Source organism: Syngnathoides biaculeatus, chromosome 5 (assembly GCF_019802595.1).
Source record: "Syngnathoides biaculeatus isolate LvHL_M chromosome 5, ASM1980259v1, whole genome shotgun sequence".
Lineage (NCBI taxonomy): Eukaryota > Metazoa > Chordata > Actinopteri > Syngnathiformes > Syngnathidae > Syngnathoides > Syngnathoides biaculeatus.
This window is the reverse complement of record NC_084644.1, coordinates 11,357,266-11,377,218: the sequence shown is the minus strand read 5'-3', so window position 1 is coordinate 11,377,218 and position 19,953 is coordinate 11,357,266. Positions and strand designations below refer to the sequence as shown.

The window sequence follows — 19,953 nt, the reverse complement described above, 5'->3', positions numbered from 1 at the left end:
TCATGAATGTTTTATCTAGTTGGAAATGTTTTTCTTTTTCTGCAAGAGAACCACAACTGAAGTGTCATATCGTTCAGCCAAAAATTCCAACTTTCTTCTTCAACTAGACTTTTGTCGTGAAATGGAAGGCCGGAACTGCGCGTCCGACTGCTCTTTAATTGTGAAGTACGTCAGCGGAAGTGTTCACGCAAACTGGGCGTATGTTTTGGCGCCTTTGCGCACCGGAACCGTTTTAACAACTCGAGGAGGACTTCTTCTTTTTCTGGTCTTTCTTCTCGTTATAAGGTCGTACAGTAGTCTTTTTTTTTTTTTTTTTTTTCTTAGCACGCAGTCTAAGATGTCTCACACGGTCAGCCCGACCATCACCGTCAGGACTTCCTCGTCCGACACCTTCTTCAACCTGGGATACATCCGAACCATCCCGGGACTGCTCAAGATGGCCCAAATGGTCAGACGCCACACAACGACGACAATATTTTACACTACAGCGACTCCACACTGCAGCAGAGTGACGCCATTAGCTGACTACCTTAAAAAAAAAAACGCTTGCATCAAGGCAACATGGAGGGGGGGGGGCAGTGCGGGCACGAGGCAGGACATCCCGTGGGTGTGGTTCCATACAACACATATACGGCAACCGGGGGGGGGGGCACCAATCTCTGGAATTGAGAGCTACTTCTTGGACACTGATTAATTTGAAGGGATACTAGTTCCGACTTGCTCAAATGACCTTTAGTTGTACGCAGTGGCGCAGCAATTCTCCGATTACTCGATATCTGAATTATGATTTGAATTAATCAGCTAAATTGCTTTGAGGTTGAAATTGTCCAAATGCTCTAATTTCACCCTCTCGAAACTGAATATTCTTTGATCTGTGTTTCATGACAGACACTAAAGTTTTGCTTTGGGAGAAAAAAAAGATAATTAAAATGCTCTGACGATTCTCCAGATATTGTCTCGAGGACTTAAGTAATGACCACTGGTACTGAGTGTGTGGTATAAACTTTGTACAAAATTTAAGACAACAAAATAAGCCTTTCCAAAATGGTTGCCATTTTCCATTAGTATTCACGCGCTCGTGATTCCCATTGTCGGAAAAATAAACAAAACAGCTAACCATGCTGCTCATTCATGCAAAGTTAAATGTACATGACGCACCTAAGAGACGCTATAGTTTATCGCTGTGCCAACACTCGGTCTGTCTGCAATAAATGTCCTTGTGAAACATTGGTTCCACTAGAAGAACTTTTCCCGGTCAGTAGATTGCAAGAGGCTGGCTGCTAAAAAAATAGATCTTGGGGGGAAAAAAAAAAAAATATATATATATATATATATATATATATATATATATATATATATATATATATGGCCAACCTTTGTGTACAATGTTTGGATGGTAAATAGAATCCGCATCACACTATGCGGAGCCCTTTCCAATAGAAAATGACGTCTTTCAAACAAAGTGATCTCTGCCAATGTGTTTGTGCCCCCTCCAGGTGGCTTTGCTGGTCTCCTTCCTGTGCGTCCACTGCGCGCGGGGCTGGCCTAACTGGGCGGCGTTCCAGTACTTCGAGGTGGTGGCCATTTGGTTCCTGGTGGTGCTCCTGGTCTTCTTCCTCATGCACTTGTGCCGCCTACAGGCCAAGATGCCCTGCATCAATTGGCTGCTCACTGTAAGCCACGCCCACAATCACACCACCCCCCTCACGTTCTCATCATTGCTGCACATCAACTTTGTACTCCTCTTCCTGCTTTTCGTCTCTCTTTTTCCTCCATCTCACTTCTCTTATTTCTTTTCTTATACCCCTCCTTTTCCATCTCCTGCTCCTCCTCTGTTTTCCCTCCTACTCTTTTTTTTTCTCTCCACCTCCTATTCTTTCCCCATTTCCCTCCACCGATTCTTCTCCTTGTCCTTTTTCTTCTCCCTCTTCCACTATCTTCTCCTCGCCCCTCTCCTTATCCCCCTTCTATTCCTCCTCTCATCCTTCTTATTTCACCACCTTCCTCCTCTTTCTAATCCTCTTTTCCTTCTCATTTTTTCTATTCCTCTTCCACTCCACTTCTTCCTCCTCCTTCTCATCTATCTCCCTTCCCTTTCTTCTTGTCGTCCTCCCGTTAGGAATTCTTCCACTACTGCGTGGGTACAGTGCTGATCGGCATTGCCTCCATCGTGGCAGTGGTGAAGAGTGGAGGGGTGTCTGCCCTGGTAGCGGCTTCCGTAAGTCTACGACACTCATTTTGCCACGTTTGTGTGTTATTGGGATGTTTTTGTTCTTTTTGTTGTCTAGGTGTGTTACCACGGTTGTTGTTGTCCTATATTGGTATATGTTAGTTTGTTTGTGTGTGATGTGTTTGTGTAACTGCACAACATTACTTGTTATTGGATGTGTTGTTGTTGCCATGTCTTATAATGTTACGTGTTGTCATGTGTTTTCTTTTTCATATTTGGCCCCTCGTGGTTGTGTTTGAGTGTTGTTGTAATCATGTTTGTGTGTCAGGTGTTTGGTTTCATCACCACCTTCCTGATGGCAGTCAGCTTGTGGACGTCTTACAGTGTCTCCTGCGGACCACACCACACTGGTATCATATTTACTTTTTTTAATGATTATTCATACTCATTATTACAAATGTGTTACATGATTGTGTTAGCTGTCCTAATAATTATTCCTTCATGATGCAGTCACTCACATTTGACGAGCGCGACCACGCACAAAAAATCACCCATGTAAAATAAAAGTAGAAAAAATAGATATTGAAATACGTTGCTTATTTTGTGTAGTCATGACATTAATTTATGTGTTTATTTCATAAACCTTGTTAACAAAACAAGGCTGCTACTATACAATCAGTCTTCACCCAGAAACAGGAAATGCAAGTTAACCGTACTGAGCAGGTTCGGAAGTGAGGCCGAAAGTGCAAGTTCAGAGGTGCTTCACGTACTGCGAGCGCATTTACGTCGAAACTCATCAGCATCACGAGCCTCGCTAAGGGAAATTCCGTTACACCAGGGGTGCTCAATGGGTTGATCGCGAGGCAGTTTTGGTTGATCGAGTGACGGATTGCCCCCCCCCCCCAAAAAAAAAAAGACGTTAGACTATAATCCACCTCGTTACTTGATTCAGGTGTGGCCAATACGTCGAGCGCACGCACATGGTAGTCACGGCGATGCGTGGACCCCCCCCCCCGTCCCCTCCCACCCCAGCAATACATCACGATTGCCGACAGGAATGTTTGTTCCAGTGTATCGCTAGCTTGTTGCCACTAATGCCGATTATGTTGAACTACTAAACTTTCAGCATTTAACTTTTATTCAGATAGTTTGTAAAATCAAGAATTTTATTGATGAAAATTTTTAAATACCGTTTTATATCATGTTCTACTAATATCAGTTGAAATTGAAAATCATCATTTCTGATTTTTAATTTTTTTTCTATTTTAGTTGTTTATTTTATATTTAATTTACAGTTATGTTATATTAATCCAGTAAGTTATTTTTAAGGTCTTGAGATTCCATCCCTGATCACACCCGCAACTTAATTGGCGAGCGTGACTGACCACACCTGTGCATTTTTCAAATGTGGGTGACTGATGATGTGTTACATAAAATAACACGAGATTCAAAGGACTTTTGTTTCCCCCGTGTAGGTGCGGCCGTGTAATGTCCAGAAACAAAATTAGCTGCCTCTGGAGCCGGCTCACTGTTCTGCCTAGCAACAAGTCGACATGTAATTATGATTCGATGAGGTCTGGGCACGAAGGAGGGGATCCATGAGCAGTATTGTTTTTTTTTTTTTTTTTTTAATTCAGGAAAAAAAAAGATGTCAGAATGTTGGCCATGCTTCAAATAGTCACATTCACGTCATTGTTTCACAACAGCTGCAAACAATCCATAGTCAACTTCCTGACTATTTTTCCCATGATTCCTGCTGCTTGACAAAAGTGTCGCGTTATTTTTTGCTTTTTATTTAGAGACCCATGAGAGAGAAGCACCTTCTGTTGCCTGTTGTGTGCCATAACAACCTCCCTGTGCCGTTTATTTATTTTATTTTTTTGCTAACACAATTTAACTATCATTGAACATGCTAACTTTGCAATCAGACACAATGCTAAAACATATTTATCGTTTGCCGATCGCCACGCGAGGCGGAAGAAGTGTTAGCATTTAGCTCGTAACCTCACAGACACGTCGCGTACCGTGTGAGGCTAATGTCATTTTGGTAACCTCACAAACAAACACCATGCTGGTCAACTACTTTCCCCGCACGCACACAATTCGCTAGAGAAAAGTGATGTACTGCTAAAGCACTTTTGCCATCATCAGACATACTAGGCTAAAGATGTTAGCATTTTGCCAGCTAACATAGCATTTTCAGCATCATCTGCACTTCGCCTAGGCTGAAGAATTGGTAGCATTTAATATGCTAATCTCGCTAATGGGCAAGTGGAGTATTGGTTGGATACCGGCCTTATTTCAATACTGGATCCCGATACTAGCAACTGATATAGGAAAAAAATCTGGCAATGATTAAGTCTTCTTCACCAGTATTTTGGCACTAAACTGCAGAGGTTTGACACATCGTGGAAAGAACTAAGAAACGTATTTTGATGCTAAGTATTTGTCATTGTTTTAATGAAAATTATATTTATATAAAAAGTACCAGTAGTATCGGTACTTGCTGTTTCGATTGGTGACTACGCAATATTGAATACTCGTATTGGTCGGCAAAGTAGCATCAAACATCCTTATTAATCTTGCATTCCGCTGCAATGCCGAAGCACCCTCATCATCACCACCAGACACGCTAGGTTAAAGGAAATGTTAGCATGTAGCCCACGAGCCCCGCAGACACAAACATCAGTCGCCTTCACCATCACGTGCCACCTTCGGCTAAAGAAGTGTCACCACTTGGCATGCTAACACATGCTAAGGCTAATGTAATCTGTCAGTGTGCCAATTATTACCTCCTTACGGGTTACATGCAAACTGTTGTCACGGCAACAGCCAGCTCAGCATGCACGGTGCTAGTCTTTCGACATCCCACCGAGATCAAGTTTACACAATGATAACTATTACAACAACAACACTTTTACGCTGATCAAACATGATGTGAAAGCACACAAAGGTCGACAGACTGTTAAACAAAAACAACTTTGACGTTTGTATAATAGATAGCAGTCGGGTTTGCATGCCTGCTAGCGTTACGCGACCTGCATGTGTAGCTCTCTGACCAATCACATTCCACTGATTTTTACGTCCAATCATTTTTCAGGATCCGAGCACCCTCTTGGAATCACTATTTATTATTTTGTATCCTGGTCAAATGTTTGTATTTTAGGGGTCCCCAACATGACGCCCAAAAAAAAAAAAAAGCTCCCGACACCAGTTTTAGCGACATGAAATTTAGTCAATTTATTGCATAACGGGAGTCTCCAAAAATGTTAATTCAAGGGGAAATCCCGTGGTTTGCATGAACAATGTATCCAATAGGTCGTGTAATGTGTACCCTATTTTGACAATGTGATGTTAAATCCGCTCTCATTTAATAGTGTTTTGAGAAGATTTTTATCGATAATTACGAATTTTCAGGGCCGCTGCCATTTTCGCGAGTCATGTGACTTATGTGCGCGGATGTGACGTGTACCGTGCCCCAACAAAGTCTTGATTACACTGATTTCTCGGATTTATCCCCATCCGATGAGAGAATTGCAGTATCGGTTGATCGGGAAGACGGAGGAATACTTCCATATAGATTTGAACCTGTGGCCGTAAAGAATGTTGAATATTCGGATGGTTTTTCAGGTGGAATGACGCGGAGTCTGACTACTCGGAGGGCTACGCGTGGGACGTAAGTGCGTAAACAAAGGCCCCCGGGCAGGCAGACACGGATGGTTCTTTGGACGGGAATGACGTAGAGTCTGACGAGCGAGCTCCGGCAGCAGCTGCGAGCCAAGGTTCCAGGCGGTAGAGGCCGTTAGCCCCAGACGCCAAAGCTAGGCTAACAGCATCCGCTGCCACCAAAGGCGGGCCACGATCTCTGGCGGCGGGGTGCGAGCTGAGCTTCGACGTCCGTGGAGGCCTTTAGCCGAGCTTCGGTGTCCGTGGCTAACGAGGTGGGCGGCGGAGGCCATTAGCCCCGGACGCTGAAGCTAGCCTAAAGGCCTCCGCCACCACCAAAGCTAGCCTAAAGGCCTCCACCGCCTGAAAGCTCGTCAGACTCTGCGTCATTCCCGTCCGAAGAACCATTGGCGCCTGGTGGCCCAGAGCTCCCGTGGGCCTTTGTTTACGCAATTATGTCGCGCATAGTACTCCGAGTAGTCAGACTCAGCGTCATTCCACCCGAAGAACCATCCGAAAATTCTACATTTACAGCTACGTGTTCAAATCTGTATGGAAGTATTCCTCCGTCTTCCCGATCAACCGATACTGCTATTTCTTCATCAGATGAGGATAAGTCCGAGAAATTAGCGCTGGGCATAAATGGTGTCCCACGTAATCGAGCGTTTGGAACGGCACGGTACACGTCACATACGCCCACGTAGATCATGCGACTCGTGAAAATGGCAGCACCCCTGAAAATTCGTTATAGTCGATAAAAAATCTTCTCAAGACACTTACATGAGAGAGGATTTAACATCACATTGTCAAAATAAGGTACATATTACATGAACTATTGGATTCGCTGTTCATACAAAGCACTCGATTACTCCTTTTAAAGAGGAAGTCATCTATTTTGGTGTGACGCAGCTACTTTGGGCGAATTACCCCACAGAAAAAAAAAATCACCTCTCGAGAAAGGCAGGGCAGGCTCGCCGGTGGCAGGTCCCCGATTGGTTTTCAACACTTAGAATTGATTTCTCCTCCTCGCTCTTCCGTCATTTTCACCATAGCGTAAACTCAATCACAGCCAAGACCCAGTAAGGCGGCTTCACCATCAGTCAAGCCCCAGTCACAGTGGAGGTTCCTATCACTTCCTCTATCTCCCTGCCTTCCCCTCTGCTGAATCGACCCAAGCGCACACACGAGATTGAGGGGCCTCACCGGCAGCTCGGCCACAGTCGAAGCGATTATTTATTTATTTATTTCACGTAAGAGAAGTTGATAATGAAATTGTCGGCCAAACTAACAAATAATTCCTAGTCATCTTAGTGGGTCAATCATAATCGGACGCAAAAAAAAAAAGAAATCAAGCATCCACGCTTGAAATGAAATAGCAAGTCAGCCGTTTTGTTTTGAAGCAAACATTTTGGGCTCATACTGACAGACAGTGGGCATAGCAAGTTTGCAGACTTTTTTTTTTTTTTTTTTAAGGCTAAGGGCCCATTTGTTTAATTTACTTTTATTTCTTCAGGATACAAGTGAATGTACAATGAATATCAATCAAAATATGACGTGACAAGCTAATGTTCAAGGGGTAACATTGGTGACACAGCATGATCAGTGTGAATTACATGTTAGCTGTTAGCAAATACTGCATACAAAAGTTTTGTTTTTATTCTGATTTTACACTTTTTGGAGCAAATGCTGAAAGTTGTTTTTACAAGTAATGTAAATGTTTAATTTTGAATGAATGTTGGCACACTTCCCCGAAGTGGCATTGACTCCCTTCACGATCGCATTGGATCATAGCAAATGATGTATTTATATTCTAGCATCCAGTGAATGTTTGAATCCTGCTGCAACTTTTATTTTCATGCTCATTATTATGGTTACAGTTTTTTGTGCACACGTGGTCTTAAAACCTCCAACAGAATTGCTCTTTCCATGGCTTTATATTTTCCCAAAGTGCCTTAAGTGCCACTCACTGGAGTAGTTAGCCTGGTCGTGGCTAGCCATTAGGCTAGCCTCATGCTAAGAGATGCGATTTTATGTATTTATATGCGCTTTCATGTTTGTTTGTTTTTTTGTATGTTTTTTTTTTCCAGTTTGAAATTGTGATGTGCTGCATGTTGTCGATTAAACCATTATTGCACCAAAGCGTGACTCCTATCTGGCCAATAACATCACGGGTTTGTTGCATTTCTTCCCATTATCATAGTGCAGACATAGACAAAGAAACATTCACAACAATGGACAATTTTGAGTTGAATTAGACTGAGATGGAGTCTATTTAAATTAACATGGCGAGAGAAGAGGGATACAGCCACTGATTAAAAAAACAAAAAAAACTGGATGGCTCATTGGCCACCAAAACTAAAGTCGCCATCCGCCATCTTGATACTCCCAAAATAACCATGCCGACCTGTGCAGCCAATTTTGTGGCTGTGAGAAAACATTCCACAGGTAAGTCAGAAAGATTTACTTTGACACTGTTAAAGTTTGTTTGTAAAGGGTTTTTTTTTTCTGACTTTAATTCACTTGAACAAAGTTTTGTTTACGGTTGTTTTTGTTCACTCTCTGCTTCACTTTTATAGGCTGACGGTTTTTCACAAAAAAGCAACGTAAATATTTCCCCAAAAACTTCATCAGTGGATAAGCAAGAAGACACATTTTCTATAGAATTTTTGATGAATTTCATAATACAGATCTCTGCAAATTGAATTTGATTTTGAAATGCGAGGAAGCAAGTTTACATTATCTTTGAAATAGAACGTTGCAGAGACAGCAAATGAACAATGCGTTTAGCGTGTATTTTCCCATTGCGAGTTCTTATTTCCAAAAATATATCTGATTGACTTAAAATGTAATGTTTTTATGACAGAAAAATGTTTAGTTTTTTTGCTATGATATGTTTGGGAAAAGTTATCGTCATATGCAAGGTTTCTTGGTAGTCACAGTGTTCTATGTCTTTCCTTTGCACTACTACGGACCTATTTTGGTTTACCAAGTCGAATTAAAAATCCTTCATGTTACCAGAACTGAAAAAATGTCAAGCTCACACGACGAGTTTTAATTCCACATGTCAAATTTTGAGGAAAAACCCGGCCATAATCCAACCCGTAACTCATGCCTTCACACGTTTTGGGAGTACCAAGATGGCGGCCAACTGTCGTCAACCAACGGTTATAGCGCTCGATGTGTATGCGCTACCCAGTCTTTTTTTGTTTATAGATTAGTGGATACGGCAAATACTACGAACTATGCACCGAATTGTAGATATTATTAGTCACATGATAAAACCACACAGTAAATCACTGTCTAATGCACTTGAACAGCATGACCACTAGAGTTCCCTCTTGCACAAGTTTTAATTTCCAGCAGGCTGAGTGACTTTCAAGATAAGTTTCCCTTTGTTCAGGTCGTGTCAGGAAAAAAAACACACACACACACCACAGTCAATTACCGCTGACCCACAACTCTCACCTGTCACGTGAAATCACCTGACTCGGGGTCAGCAGCGTTTAACATGGATTCTTGATTCCGGCAGATATTTTTACGCCACTGCACACACTCAGACACAAAGAGCCACGCACAAAGACACACGCAGACCTTCACAAACAGCCGTAAACACACACAAAACACGAACACAAAAACAAACGCACATACTCGAAGACACCCAATGCACGAGAACACGCACAAACAGAAAAATACAGACACACACACGCAGACAGCTATCGACCCAAACAACACAAACACTTAAATACACGATCACGCAGACACAAAAACGTGTAGACACCCACAAAAAAAAACAGATACACACAGTCTGACACGCGCACAAGGAACCAGAACCCAAACACAGACACAGACACACACACACACACACACACACACACACACCACACACACACACACACAACACACACACACACAAAACACTCAAATGTACATACAAAAACGTGTACCCACTTTAACATGCACACATGTTCACAGACACAATTATATGCACACAATTATATGCACACTTGAACATTCACACAAACATGCGTGATTGACTTCCAAATTCCTACAATAATTTCAACCTTTGTCCCGACATAGTGTGGCAGTGGATCCAACCAACGGCCTGTGAGAAGGAATTAAACCTGTGCTTGAAACTTAGCAGGCTGTTGCTATGACAACATGCTGTGATGGCCAAACAGGAAGTATCCGAGCAGCCAGAGCGGGAACCTGGACGCTAAGATGACGTCACAACTATAAATTTTGCAAATAAACCCATTTAGTGGCATCACCTGCTCAACAGGAAGCGTTTCCATGACAACGCCACACAAGCGCGCTTTAGTCCCGCCCCTTCACCTGAAAACAGCGTACATGAAAAGCTGCTCTCTGATTGGCCACTTCCGGAGCTACCCATCCTCCTCTGCGCAGATAACAGGTGAGGAAATGGTTGCCATAGCAACATACGCTCCCATCAAGATCGAGGCCTCACGGTAAGGGACAATTACATATTTATTGTTGTGCTTTTAACGTCACAACGTGAACATCCTTACCATCTTCACCCGCGCCAGCAGATCATGTGAGCTGATCACGAGCCGCTCTGAGATCGACTCGTTTGGACTGACAAAAGTGTCCAAAGGTTAATTTAATGCTGATGCTTAATGAGGGGGGGAACGCGGAGCTCACATGCGCCCACAAAAACTCACACATAGAGTACACACTCAGAGGTGAGATGTTGTAATTAGTGAAGGATGATGATGATGATGATGACGAAGAAGAAGTTGAACGTTGCTGCTTGTTAGCTCCGGCGTGAAAAAAGTGGTGACGGCTGTAAGCGGGTCATTAGCGCCGTCAGCTAGCCGCTCGCTAATTAACGCTCAAAGCTTGACAGCTTTTGACCTCGCAATCAAAACCTTCAGAGCAAGGGTATCAAATGTGCAGCCTGTGGGTCCGACCCAGCCCGTCGGGGATCCAATCCGGCCCCTGGGGATAGAACACATTATCTGCAATCGTTGAATGAAAGTTAGTTTTATTTTTATTTATTTATTTATTTATTTTTTGTGCTGCTAATTGTCCACTGCAGGGAGCGCTGACCCACTTTAATGACCACTTTCCACTCACCGCAATGTTTTCAAATTTGGCTGTTACTTTGTGATTTCAGGAGCAAATTAAGCCAACTTCATATAAACCCCAAAGAATACGGTTTATGAAAATAATACCTCCTCCAGAAGACTGCATGCTGCACTAAATAGTTGTCAACTCCTTCAGAGAGGTTGGCGTGGTGAAAAGCTTTTAGGCAATTTTTTTTTTCAATCCACTTCCACAACGGGTATGTATTTTTATATTCAGCTTTACAAGGGGTTAGAGCATTCGGTTCAAATCTCAGCCTTTACTCAAACTTAAAACAAAGCAAAGCAAAGCAAGTTTATTTGTATAGCGCATTTCATAGACAAGGTAACTCCATGTGCTTTACATCATTAAAGGCATTTGAAAACAAAGAGATAAAACATTTAAAACGGGATAAAAACAATAAAATATTTTAAAAATAGACAATTAAAACTGCATAAAGTGCAAGTAATTTGATTGAAAAATGGATATATTCTAAAAAGCATGAGAAAAAAGAAGAGTTTTCAACCTGGATTTAAAAACATTCCCACTCGGCGCTGACGTCACCTGTGTTGGCAACTTCTTCCACTTGTGTGCAGCATAATCGCTAAATGCTGCTTCACCATGTTTGCTTTGAACTTTGACCCGATTCAATTGATCTCAGAGCGCTACTGGGTTTGTATTCCGTAAGTATTTCTTTCATGTATTCAGGACCTAAATCATCTAGTGATTTATAGACCAGAAGCAGAACTTTAAAATTTATTCTAAATCCTGACTGGAAGCCAGTCCAAGGACTTTGGGATTGGAGTTATATGCTCTGACCGCTTTGTTCCGGTCAGAACCCGAGCTGCAGCATTCTGAATTCGCTGCAGCTGTTTAATACGCTTTTTTTTTTTTTTTGGGGGGGGGGGGTCCAGTCAGAAGACCATTACAGTAGTCAAGTCTATTTGAGATAAAAGCACAGATGAGCTTTTCCTGGTCTGCTTGACACATAAAAGACTTGACTCTAGATATGTTCTTCAGATGGTAGAAGGCACTTTTTGCAATTGCTTTGATATGATTGTTGAAAGTCAGGTCGGAATCAATGAGAACACCAAGATTTCAGACGTGGTCTTTGGTTTTTAAAGATAAGAGAGGCCAAAAACAATTGTCTCCGTTTTCTTGTGATGCAGTTGAAGAAAATTTTGGCTCGTCCAGTTATTTATCTGATTTAGAGAATGGCACAAAACCTCAATTAAACTGTAGTCACCTCGAGACACAGCTAAATATAACTGTCATCTGCATAGCTATTTTCGTCAAAATAAAAGTTTGAAGAATTTGACCCAAGGGTAGCATGTACAGGCTGAACAGGGGAGGTCCAAGAACTGACCCTTGAGGGACCCCATAGGTCATTGCCATTCGCTGAGAATGAGTACCTCCTATGGTTCACAAAGTAGCTGCTTTCCTCCAGGTAGGACCTAAACCATTTAAGGACCGTTCCATTTAGTCCTACCCACGTTTCCAACCTGTTTAGGAGTTTATTGTGATCTACTGTATCAAAAGCCGTGCTGAGATCCAACAAGACCAAAATTGACACCTTTCCTGAAAAAAAAAAAGAGATATTCAAGTTGTCTATACTGTAGTGTATCTATTTACTGCACATTGACTGGTAACCGGTTCAGGGTGTACCCCACCTCCTGTCCAGAGATATATGGGATAGGCTCCAGGACTCCTGTGACCCTTGTGAGGATAGGCGCCTCAGAAAATGGATGGGTGGCTGGATGTTACTGTCATAAGCAAAGCTGGACCACTGCCAAGAGGGGCGTGGCCTGGCCACCGCTCTGGGCGGTGTCACCTCTGACACCTGTCACCGGGCACAGCTGTTTTCCATGTGGACTCTAATTGACCATGTTGCCAGTTCGTTGCCTTGTGTCAGTGTGTTGCGTTCACTGCCAGTTGGATTCGGCACCACTGATTGTAAGTGAAGTGTTGTGCTATCCTCGTCACAGCGATTCTGTGCCCTTTGGTTAATCCCGTCCTGTTAAATTTGGTAGTGTGCCCAACAGTCATCAGACCTCGCTGAATGTCTTTTGGGATCCTGCCTAACCTAGCATTTTTTTGTGGCTCTGCCTTGTTTTGGACTGCTTTTTGGTATCGACACGTTATAAAACCACGTCTAACATCATGTCCTCGTCTTCGAGTCCAGCATTTGGGTGTGTCCCTGCACCGTTGGTTCGTGACAGTTACACATGTTACAAAGTTTTTAATTGTTCACATTTTTGCAAATGTAAATGTTATACAGTACATTTTCAAAATGTTATGCATGCTACATGTGCGATATTACAAATATACAGTATTTTACATGTTTAGAATACATGAGTCAAATGCACATGAATAGAGGCATGACACATTTGAAGCCCGGCGCATTAAAGCATCAAATGAACAATTTTTTTTACACGTGGACAATCTTTTGTCCGTCTGTGTGTATTTGTGCGTATTATGGGGTTTCATCAATCAGAATTCAGTCCTGGATGTTGGCGCGTGTGAACCACAGGCCGGCGTGAGAGATATCGCGTATGGGTTTTGGTGCTGGCAGGTTGCCATGGTAACCACCGAACTACCATCATGCTGATGGGATTTCTACGACATCTCAGCAGGGCGGAGCTACAGCCAGCTGGAAACAGGTGATAGGGGGAGAAAAATGTATTTGTGTCGAAAATATGTCACACCATTACTTTTTACGAAACTGCTTATTGGGTATTGGTATTGGGTTTATAACAACACGACAAGTGTGGTGGTAATAAATTCAAGTTGCTGATATTGGAGTGATATTATGATCCTAGAGTGATGTCACGCAATATTGAAGTGAGGTTGATGTGAGAATATGATACGTTGTATCATGACGGTGTTACCGTGATATAATAAATATATTTGACCGGTATCACGATACTGGAATGATATCATGAGGATACTGCCACGATAACAGTGATGTTATCATATTGGAATAACATCATAATGGTTGATATCATAATGGGTTACTGGGGTGATACTATGGTGTGAGTCAAATGATGTCATGAGGATATTGGACTGATGGTCTTGTGATACTGGAGTGATATCATGACGATATCGGAATAATATAATCCTGCAATGTCGCAGTGCATTATGAGGCTAAATAGGATATTGCAGTGATATCATCATGTTATTGGGGTGATATCTGGTGATACTGGATGGATGTTATGACGACACATCAATGATATGTTAACGGAACGATATCATGATCCCGGAATGATATTGTCACAATGTTGTGGTGATATCACAACACCGTGCTGATGTTAGCATGATACTGGCATAGTATCATGGTGCTATCTATCTATCTATCTATCTATCTATCTCTATCTATCTATCTATCTATCTATCTATCTATCTATCTATCTATCTATCTATCTATCTATCTATCTATCTATATCTATCTATCTATCTATCTATCTATCTATCTATCTATCTATCTATCTATCTATCTATCTATCTATCTATCTATCTATCTATACATGTTTAAATGTGCGCGCGCACACACACACATATATATATACATACATATGTAAATGTCCTGTGTGAGAAAGAAAGAAGAGACGTCCATTATTATTTTTTATTAAAATGTAAAATGAAATAGGCCAGTGTGTATGCGTGTGTGCGTGTTTGCGTGTGCATGCATAAGTACGCCGCTATCTGCTATGCTAATTAGAAACAAGTGGAATTCGACTGGATTTTGTTGTCATATTTCAAGTCTCGACTGTCTACGCATTATGAATTACTAACAATAACGCTCACCATAATAACAATAATATAATCACAATAATGATTTTAATTAGCGATTAGCCGATAATTAGCGGGGTTGTTGATCGTTGGTGGTGCCGAAACAACGCTTGATGATAATGATTAAGAAGATGATGATCAAGATGATGATCAGTGACGACAGATTCCAACGCTGACCCCGAGAGGAATTTTTTTGGCAGCCGACTATTCATGTAAATATATGCAAATGAGCGTGAGAAGAAAGAAAATAAACATCAAAGACAAATGTCACGACACACACAAAAACCCCAACACTACCTTTTTATTATTAATTTCTTCCCTTCACTTTGATGAAGAGCCAAGAAGAAGTTGACACATTTTTTTTTCCACTGCCCATCGCCCATATTTTATTCATTCATTTATTGATAATGCCGCCATCTGTTAGTATTAGTGCATTGTTTTCGCATTTGTGCTTTACCTTTCGTGCTGTCTCCAGTACTCGTATCGGGGGCCTGGTGTATTATCTGTCGGTGTACTAACCCATCAGTAATTGTGTAAAAGCGTACAGCAGTCCAGACCTAGCAGATATTGACTCATTTATCCTTAACTAACAAATCAATTAATCAATCAGTCTGGCTGTCTGTGTGTCACTGTACAGTATTACTACTACTACTATTGTACACGACCACATGTGGTGAAATGTGCTGCCGGTGTTTTTTTTTTTTTTTATGTAAAGAAGCGTGAGGAAGGCATGCATTGATGTTTTAGGGACATTTTCCAGGTTTTCAGGTTGGTCAGACAGCCAACAGTGGAGTCGCCGCTTCTGTTGTCATGGCAACAGCATCAGCCGTACACACACACAGAGATACTTGTACACACAGTTACGGAGAGAGAGAGAGAGGAGAGAGAGAGAGAGAGAGAGAGAGAGAGAGAGAGCGCTGGCGTGTGCAGTAATTAAAGTGTGTGAGGGGGTATTATAGAGGAGATGTTTAGCCTTGTGGCTCTCCTCCACACTTTTCCTCCGTTATTTGTGTTCGGGTGTCACACGATCCGGCGTCGTTAATCTCAACTAGCCACTAAAACGAGGTTGCAACCTTTTCCAATCGGCAGGACGACAGCCACCGATGCTTTCCCGAGCGCTTTTTCGGAATCAATAAGTCTTTACTTGTTGTACTTTCCACTTTCACGCTCCGAATTCGACCAACTTTCCTTGAAAATGTAACAGCTTACAGTTATTGCGGTCGATATTTTTTCCGACCCCGCGACCAATCGGTGAAAATCCGTGTTGTACAGACCGTGTAAAAAGCGCTTTTGATTGAAGTTGGATGTGTTCACGTCCACCGGCGCACACAGCACTTTTATTTTTAAATATGCCGGCTTTATACATCTGCGAAATTGCAACGCTGTCTAACGCGCCCAATCGCAGTTACGCTACGCACTGAACACTTAAATCTCGGCTATGACAGATCACTTTAAAACCAAGATACATACAGAGCAGTCAACTTCACAGTCAAGAGAGTGAGGCTTTGAAGATCGGAAATTTGTCCAAGTGACGCAATGCCCCGCAATCCACAGATAGCAGGTCGGGAAAGGCTCGGTTTTCATTGTCATAATTCACAATTCACGCAGAGCAGAACATCAGTCGCACTTCATTGCCGAGGTAGAACAGGCAAAAGTGATGAGGTGGCTGAGTTGTTAGCGTCATGCGTGTATGACAGTCAAACACTCTGACCTCGATTGGATCATCAACTTCTTCTTTTCCTTTCGGCTTGTCCCGTTAGGAGTCACCACAGCACGTCATCTTTTTCCGTCTCGTGCATCGTCCTCTCTAACACCCAACTGCCCTCATGTCTTCCCTCACAACATCCATCAACCTTTTCTTTGGTCTTTCTCTCGCTCCATCCTCAGCACCCTTCCACCAATATACTCACTGTCTCGCCTCTGAACATGTCCAAACCATCGAAGTTTGCTCTCTCTCACTTTGTCTCTAAAGCATCCAACTTTGGCTGTCCCTCTAATGAGCTCATTTCTAACCCTATCCATCCTACTCACTCCTACAGAGAACCTCAACATCTTTGCCCTTCATCCTAGCAGAGACTCTTCTGTCACATAACACACCAGACACCTTCCGCCAGCTGTTCCAACCTGCTTGGACCCGTTTCTTCACTTCCTTACCACACTCACCATTGCTTTCGATTGTTGACCCCAAGTATTTGAAGTTGGATCGATTGGATCATCAACAACGCCTGAAATAGAGAGTGTATCGCTGTGGCTAGTGATTAGCTGACAGATTGACTGTCATCACAGGAAGGGGCGGACTGTGACTATAACAAGGTTTCGGTCGCATGTACGAGTGAAACAAAGTAGTTGTGTGTGTGTGAGAGAGGGAAAGAATTTTGGTCGTGTTTGTCAGTAGTGTGTCATAACCACAACTCCAGTGTGGACCCAAATGCATGACTCGGTACGCAGGGAGGCAGTTAAAAGAAGGTCTTCATTCGTTCCAAGGTCGTAAGCCGGGAGGTCAGTCAGAGAGAGCAGCAGTATCAAGGACGTTAAGATTACTGGGTTGGTCGGAGGACAGGCAGAGGTCGATACACCGGGATTGGCGATCAGAAGCAAGGAAGTGCTTGAACGAGGCATGGATGGCAACGATCTGGCAAAGCCAGACCGTCCTCTGGGTCCTATAAGTAGTGGGGTTCATTATCGCAGATGAGGCGCAGGTGTGCGCCTCCTGATCAACGCAGGTGTGTAGGGGACCTGCACTGTCAGGGCTGGGACCGGCAGGACCATGACATAGCCCGTGCAAGAGGATCTCAGTCAAGTATGAGACTTTTTCAGGTGTTTGTGTGCAAGTGTGTCTTACTTCATTCCCTGCTGCTGTCATTGGTCTTTTTCAGACTTAAGGCAAAGGCTGAGGAAAATGAACATAAAAGTGTGAACCGACAGTTTTCAAACGTTACATCAAATCAAACAGGAAGTGGACCTCGGCCATTGAGTTCATACGCTGGCCGCTTGCCGCCACTTGCATCAGCGCCGCCGCCATCGCCGACAATTCAGACAAAAGCAATCTGCCCCAGAGAGATTGGATTGAGAGGAGGGCGAGTAGAAGAAAATTCTTCAAAGATAGTTTGTTTCTCAGCCGTGACGGAAAAAGTTCCATCGAGCCCTGCAGGCCCATGTGACCCCAATCACATGGTGCCTGTGACCAGGTGGTGCCATCAGAAAAAAAACACCATAGGAGTTCTGAGAACCCCATACGATAATAAGGATATTTGCAAAATTACACAAGATATGAGTTATCTGATGGATGAAATGGTGTGTCCCTAATGAGGGGTCCTGAGAAGTGACCCACATGATGATGTCGCATTTTAGCGGGAACATGGCCGGTGGCCATGTTGAGTTCTCATTTTGACGAGCAGTTAAAAAAAAAAAAAAATTCAGGTCTCATTAACTTAATGACACCCTAATCAAGACAATTAATCAAGTTTATTTGTGGCAGTGCCAAAACCTCATTTTGTATTGTCTTTAATGTCAGGGTGATTAGCTTTAAATGTATCTTTTTAATCTGTTATAAACCTTATTTTAAATATCATAAGAATGCAACAGTATTTACAAAAGAAATGATTTTTTGCTGGGAAATAATAAAGAAATAATTAATTTAAATGAATTATTGCCTTTCGCTCCAAGTTAGATGGGATAGGCTCCAACACTCCTGCAACGCTTGTGAGGATAAGCGGCTTGGAAAATGGATGGTTGGGTGGATAATGTAAAATCTGGTACTGTATTTACTTTATATTCTGTAGTGAAACTTTTCCTAGGCGAGTTAATAATCTTTATTCCAAGAAAAAAAGCAGTACAAAAACATACATTTAAAGTGGAAAAACAAAACACAAAATTTGGAGGATTATGAATCCAAAAAGAATAAGAATTAATAATGTCTTAAGTAAAATCTAAAAGTTGCAGATTTTTGAGAAAATATATTTTGGGCCATTTTAGAAAAATAAGCAAATAAATAAATAAATGAACTATATATTTCCAAGAAATAATTCAAAGTTCAAATTAAAAGTTGTTTTAGTATCAGGTAGTGTCCCCCCAAGATTACTATGATCATATTTTGTATTAAAAAATAGTTGAAAAATATGTCCAATGGTTCAAAGAAACACTAATAATTGTAGGAGAATAAAGATCTATTTTTGTTGAAAAAAAAAATATTTATTTGCAAAAGTTGAATAATGAGGCAAAGAAAGGGTACTTTTGTCTTTAAATTATTTCCAAATCATTTTTTAAATCAAAATTCACAGTTATAGATTTTTTTTATTCACCACACACCTACACAAAACATTTTTTTTGGGTGATCGGATCATGTGACTTGATCACGTGACATAACAGTCCCACGATAATGTTTACAGTATGAACCGAAGGCCCTAATAAGGTGACCTCGTGACCTTACCATGTGAGTCTGATGTCGGCCAATTAAATTTGATGGCCGTGGAGAGGCGGGAAAAGAGAAAAAGGAACTTTGAACTCTGTATGTTCATTCTGAGGACGATGGAGGCTAAACTATTCTCATATTTTACCCACTTCTTTAAAGCTTCACTGCTAAGTTTAATGTTCTGAGTTACACTCATTATGAAATTCACTGTGAAAGGGAAGTAAGAAAGGAAGTTTTATGTTTGAAAGGAACCCACCAACGAGACAATTCAAAGGTAAGCTGGGGTTTACTGTGAAAGAAAATGCTCACGAAAAAGTTGAAAGTTAGCTTATCAGTTTTATGTAGCCTATTTAAAGGATGCTAAAGAGTTACCGAGCCAGTTCAAATGTAACAAGTGAGTTTTAGCAAGGTGCACTTGTGAGTTTTGTTATTAGGTGCAATCACGAGTTTCATTACAAAAATGCGCACTAATGTGCCAGTGTAAAGGTAAATTCACGAGTTAGCGTAAGACTTTCTTTGGAATTTTATTGTGGTACGCTCTTTTTTTTTTTTTTTAATCAAAGTGCATTCTGACAAGCTAGTTCAAAGGTACGCTCATGATTGTTTTCTTTTCTTTTTTAGGTATTCTCATTATATTCATTTTATTTTTATTTTAATAAAATACAGTTTTGTACAAGTTTTATTGCTTCAGTGCAAGCGAGCGAGGCAGTACGCTCAGTTTTAAGATGTCATATACATGAGTTTTAATTTATTTTTACATTTTATCTATTAAAGTACACTCATGAATTTTATTGCAAAAGTGTGTGAGACCCATTGTAGATGTACGCTCATGTGT

The 19,953-nt window shown here is 41.7% G+C and overlaps 2 protein-coding genes across 5 annotated transcripts in view; both read left to right on the top strand.

Moving 5' to 3' along the window:
* The first annotated feature begins 164 nt into the window (after positions 1 to 164).
* On the top strand, positions 165 to 7,755 carry cmtm7 (CKLF-like MARVEL transmembrane domain containing 7). The gene is made up of 5 exons (XM_061820712.1): positions 165 to 448; positions 1,497 to 1,673; positions 2,120 to 2,218; positions 2,499 to 2,580; positions 3,646 to 7,755. Exons 1-5 carry the CDS (start codon positions 338 to 340, stop codon positions 3,657 to 3,659), a joined length of 483 nt encoding a protein of 160 aa, XP_061676696.1. The 5' UTR covers positions 165 to 337; the 3' UTR covers positions 3,660 to 7,755.
* Positions 7,756 to 10,168: 2,413 nt separating this feature from the next.
* The window catches only part of cmtm6 (CKLF-like MARVEL transmembrane domain containing 6), a 55,404-nt gene continuing 45,619 nt past the window's right edge, over positions 10,169 to 19,953 (top strand). The window contains exon 1 of one of the 4 annotated variants that reach the window (XM_061818820.1): positions 10,169 to 10,247. In XM_061818820.1, the coding sequence (XP_061674804.1) occupies positions 10,184 to 10,247 (64 nt within the window). In that variant the 5' untranslated portion in view covers positions 10,169 to 10,183. Of the gene's footprint in view, positions 10,248 to 19,210; positions 19,393 to 19,953 lie in introns of those variants that run through there. The other 3 variants (XM_061818822.1, XM_061818824.1, XM_061818826.1) reach the window with 3 other exon arrangements.

Bases quoted from the DNA above. Each gene is read 5' to 3' on its own strand.
- cmtm7 (XM_061820712.1), top strand. From the start codon at position 338: ATGTCTCACACGGTCAGCCCGACCATCACCGTCAGGACTTCCTCGTCC. The intron at 1,674-2,119 runs GTAAGCCACGCC...TCCTCCCGTTAG, and splicing joins GCATCAATTGGCTGCTCACT to GAATTCTTCCACTACTGCGT. The intron at 2,219-2,498 runs GTAAGTCTACGA...TTTGTGTGTCAG, and splicing joins CTGCCCTGGTAGCGGCTTCC to GTGTTTGGTTTCATCACCAC.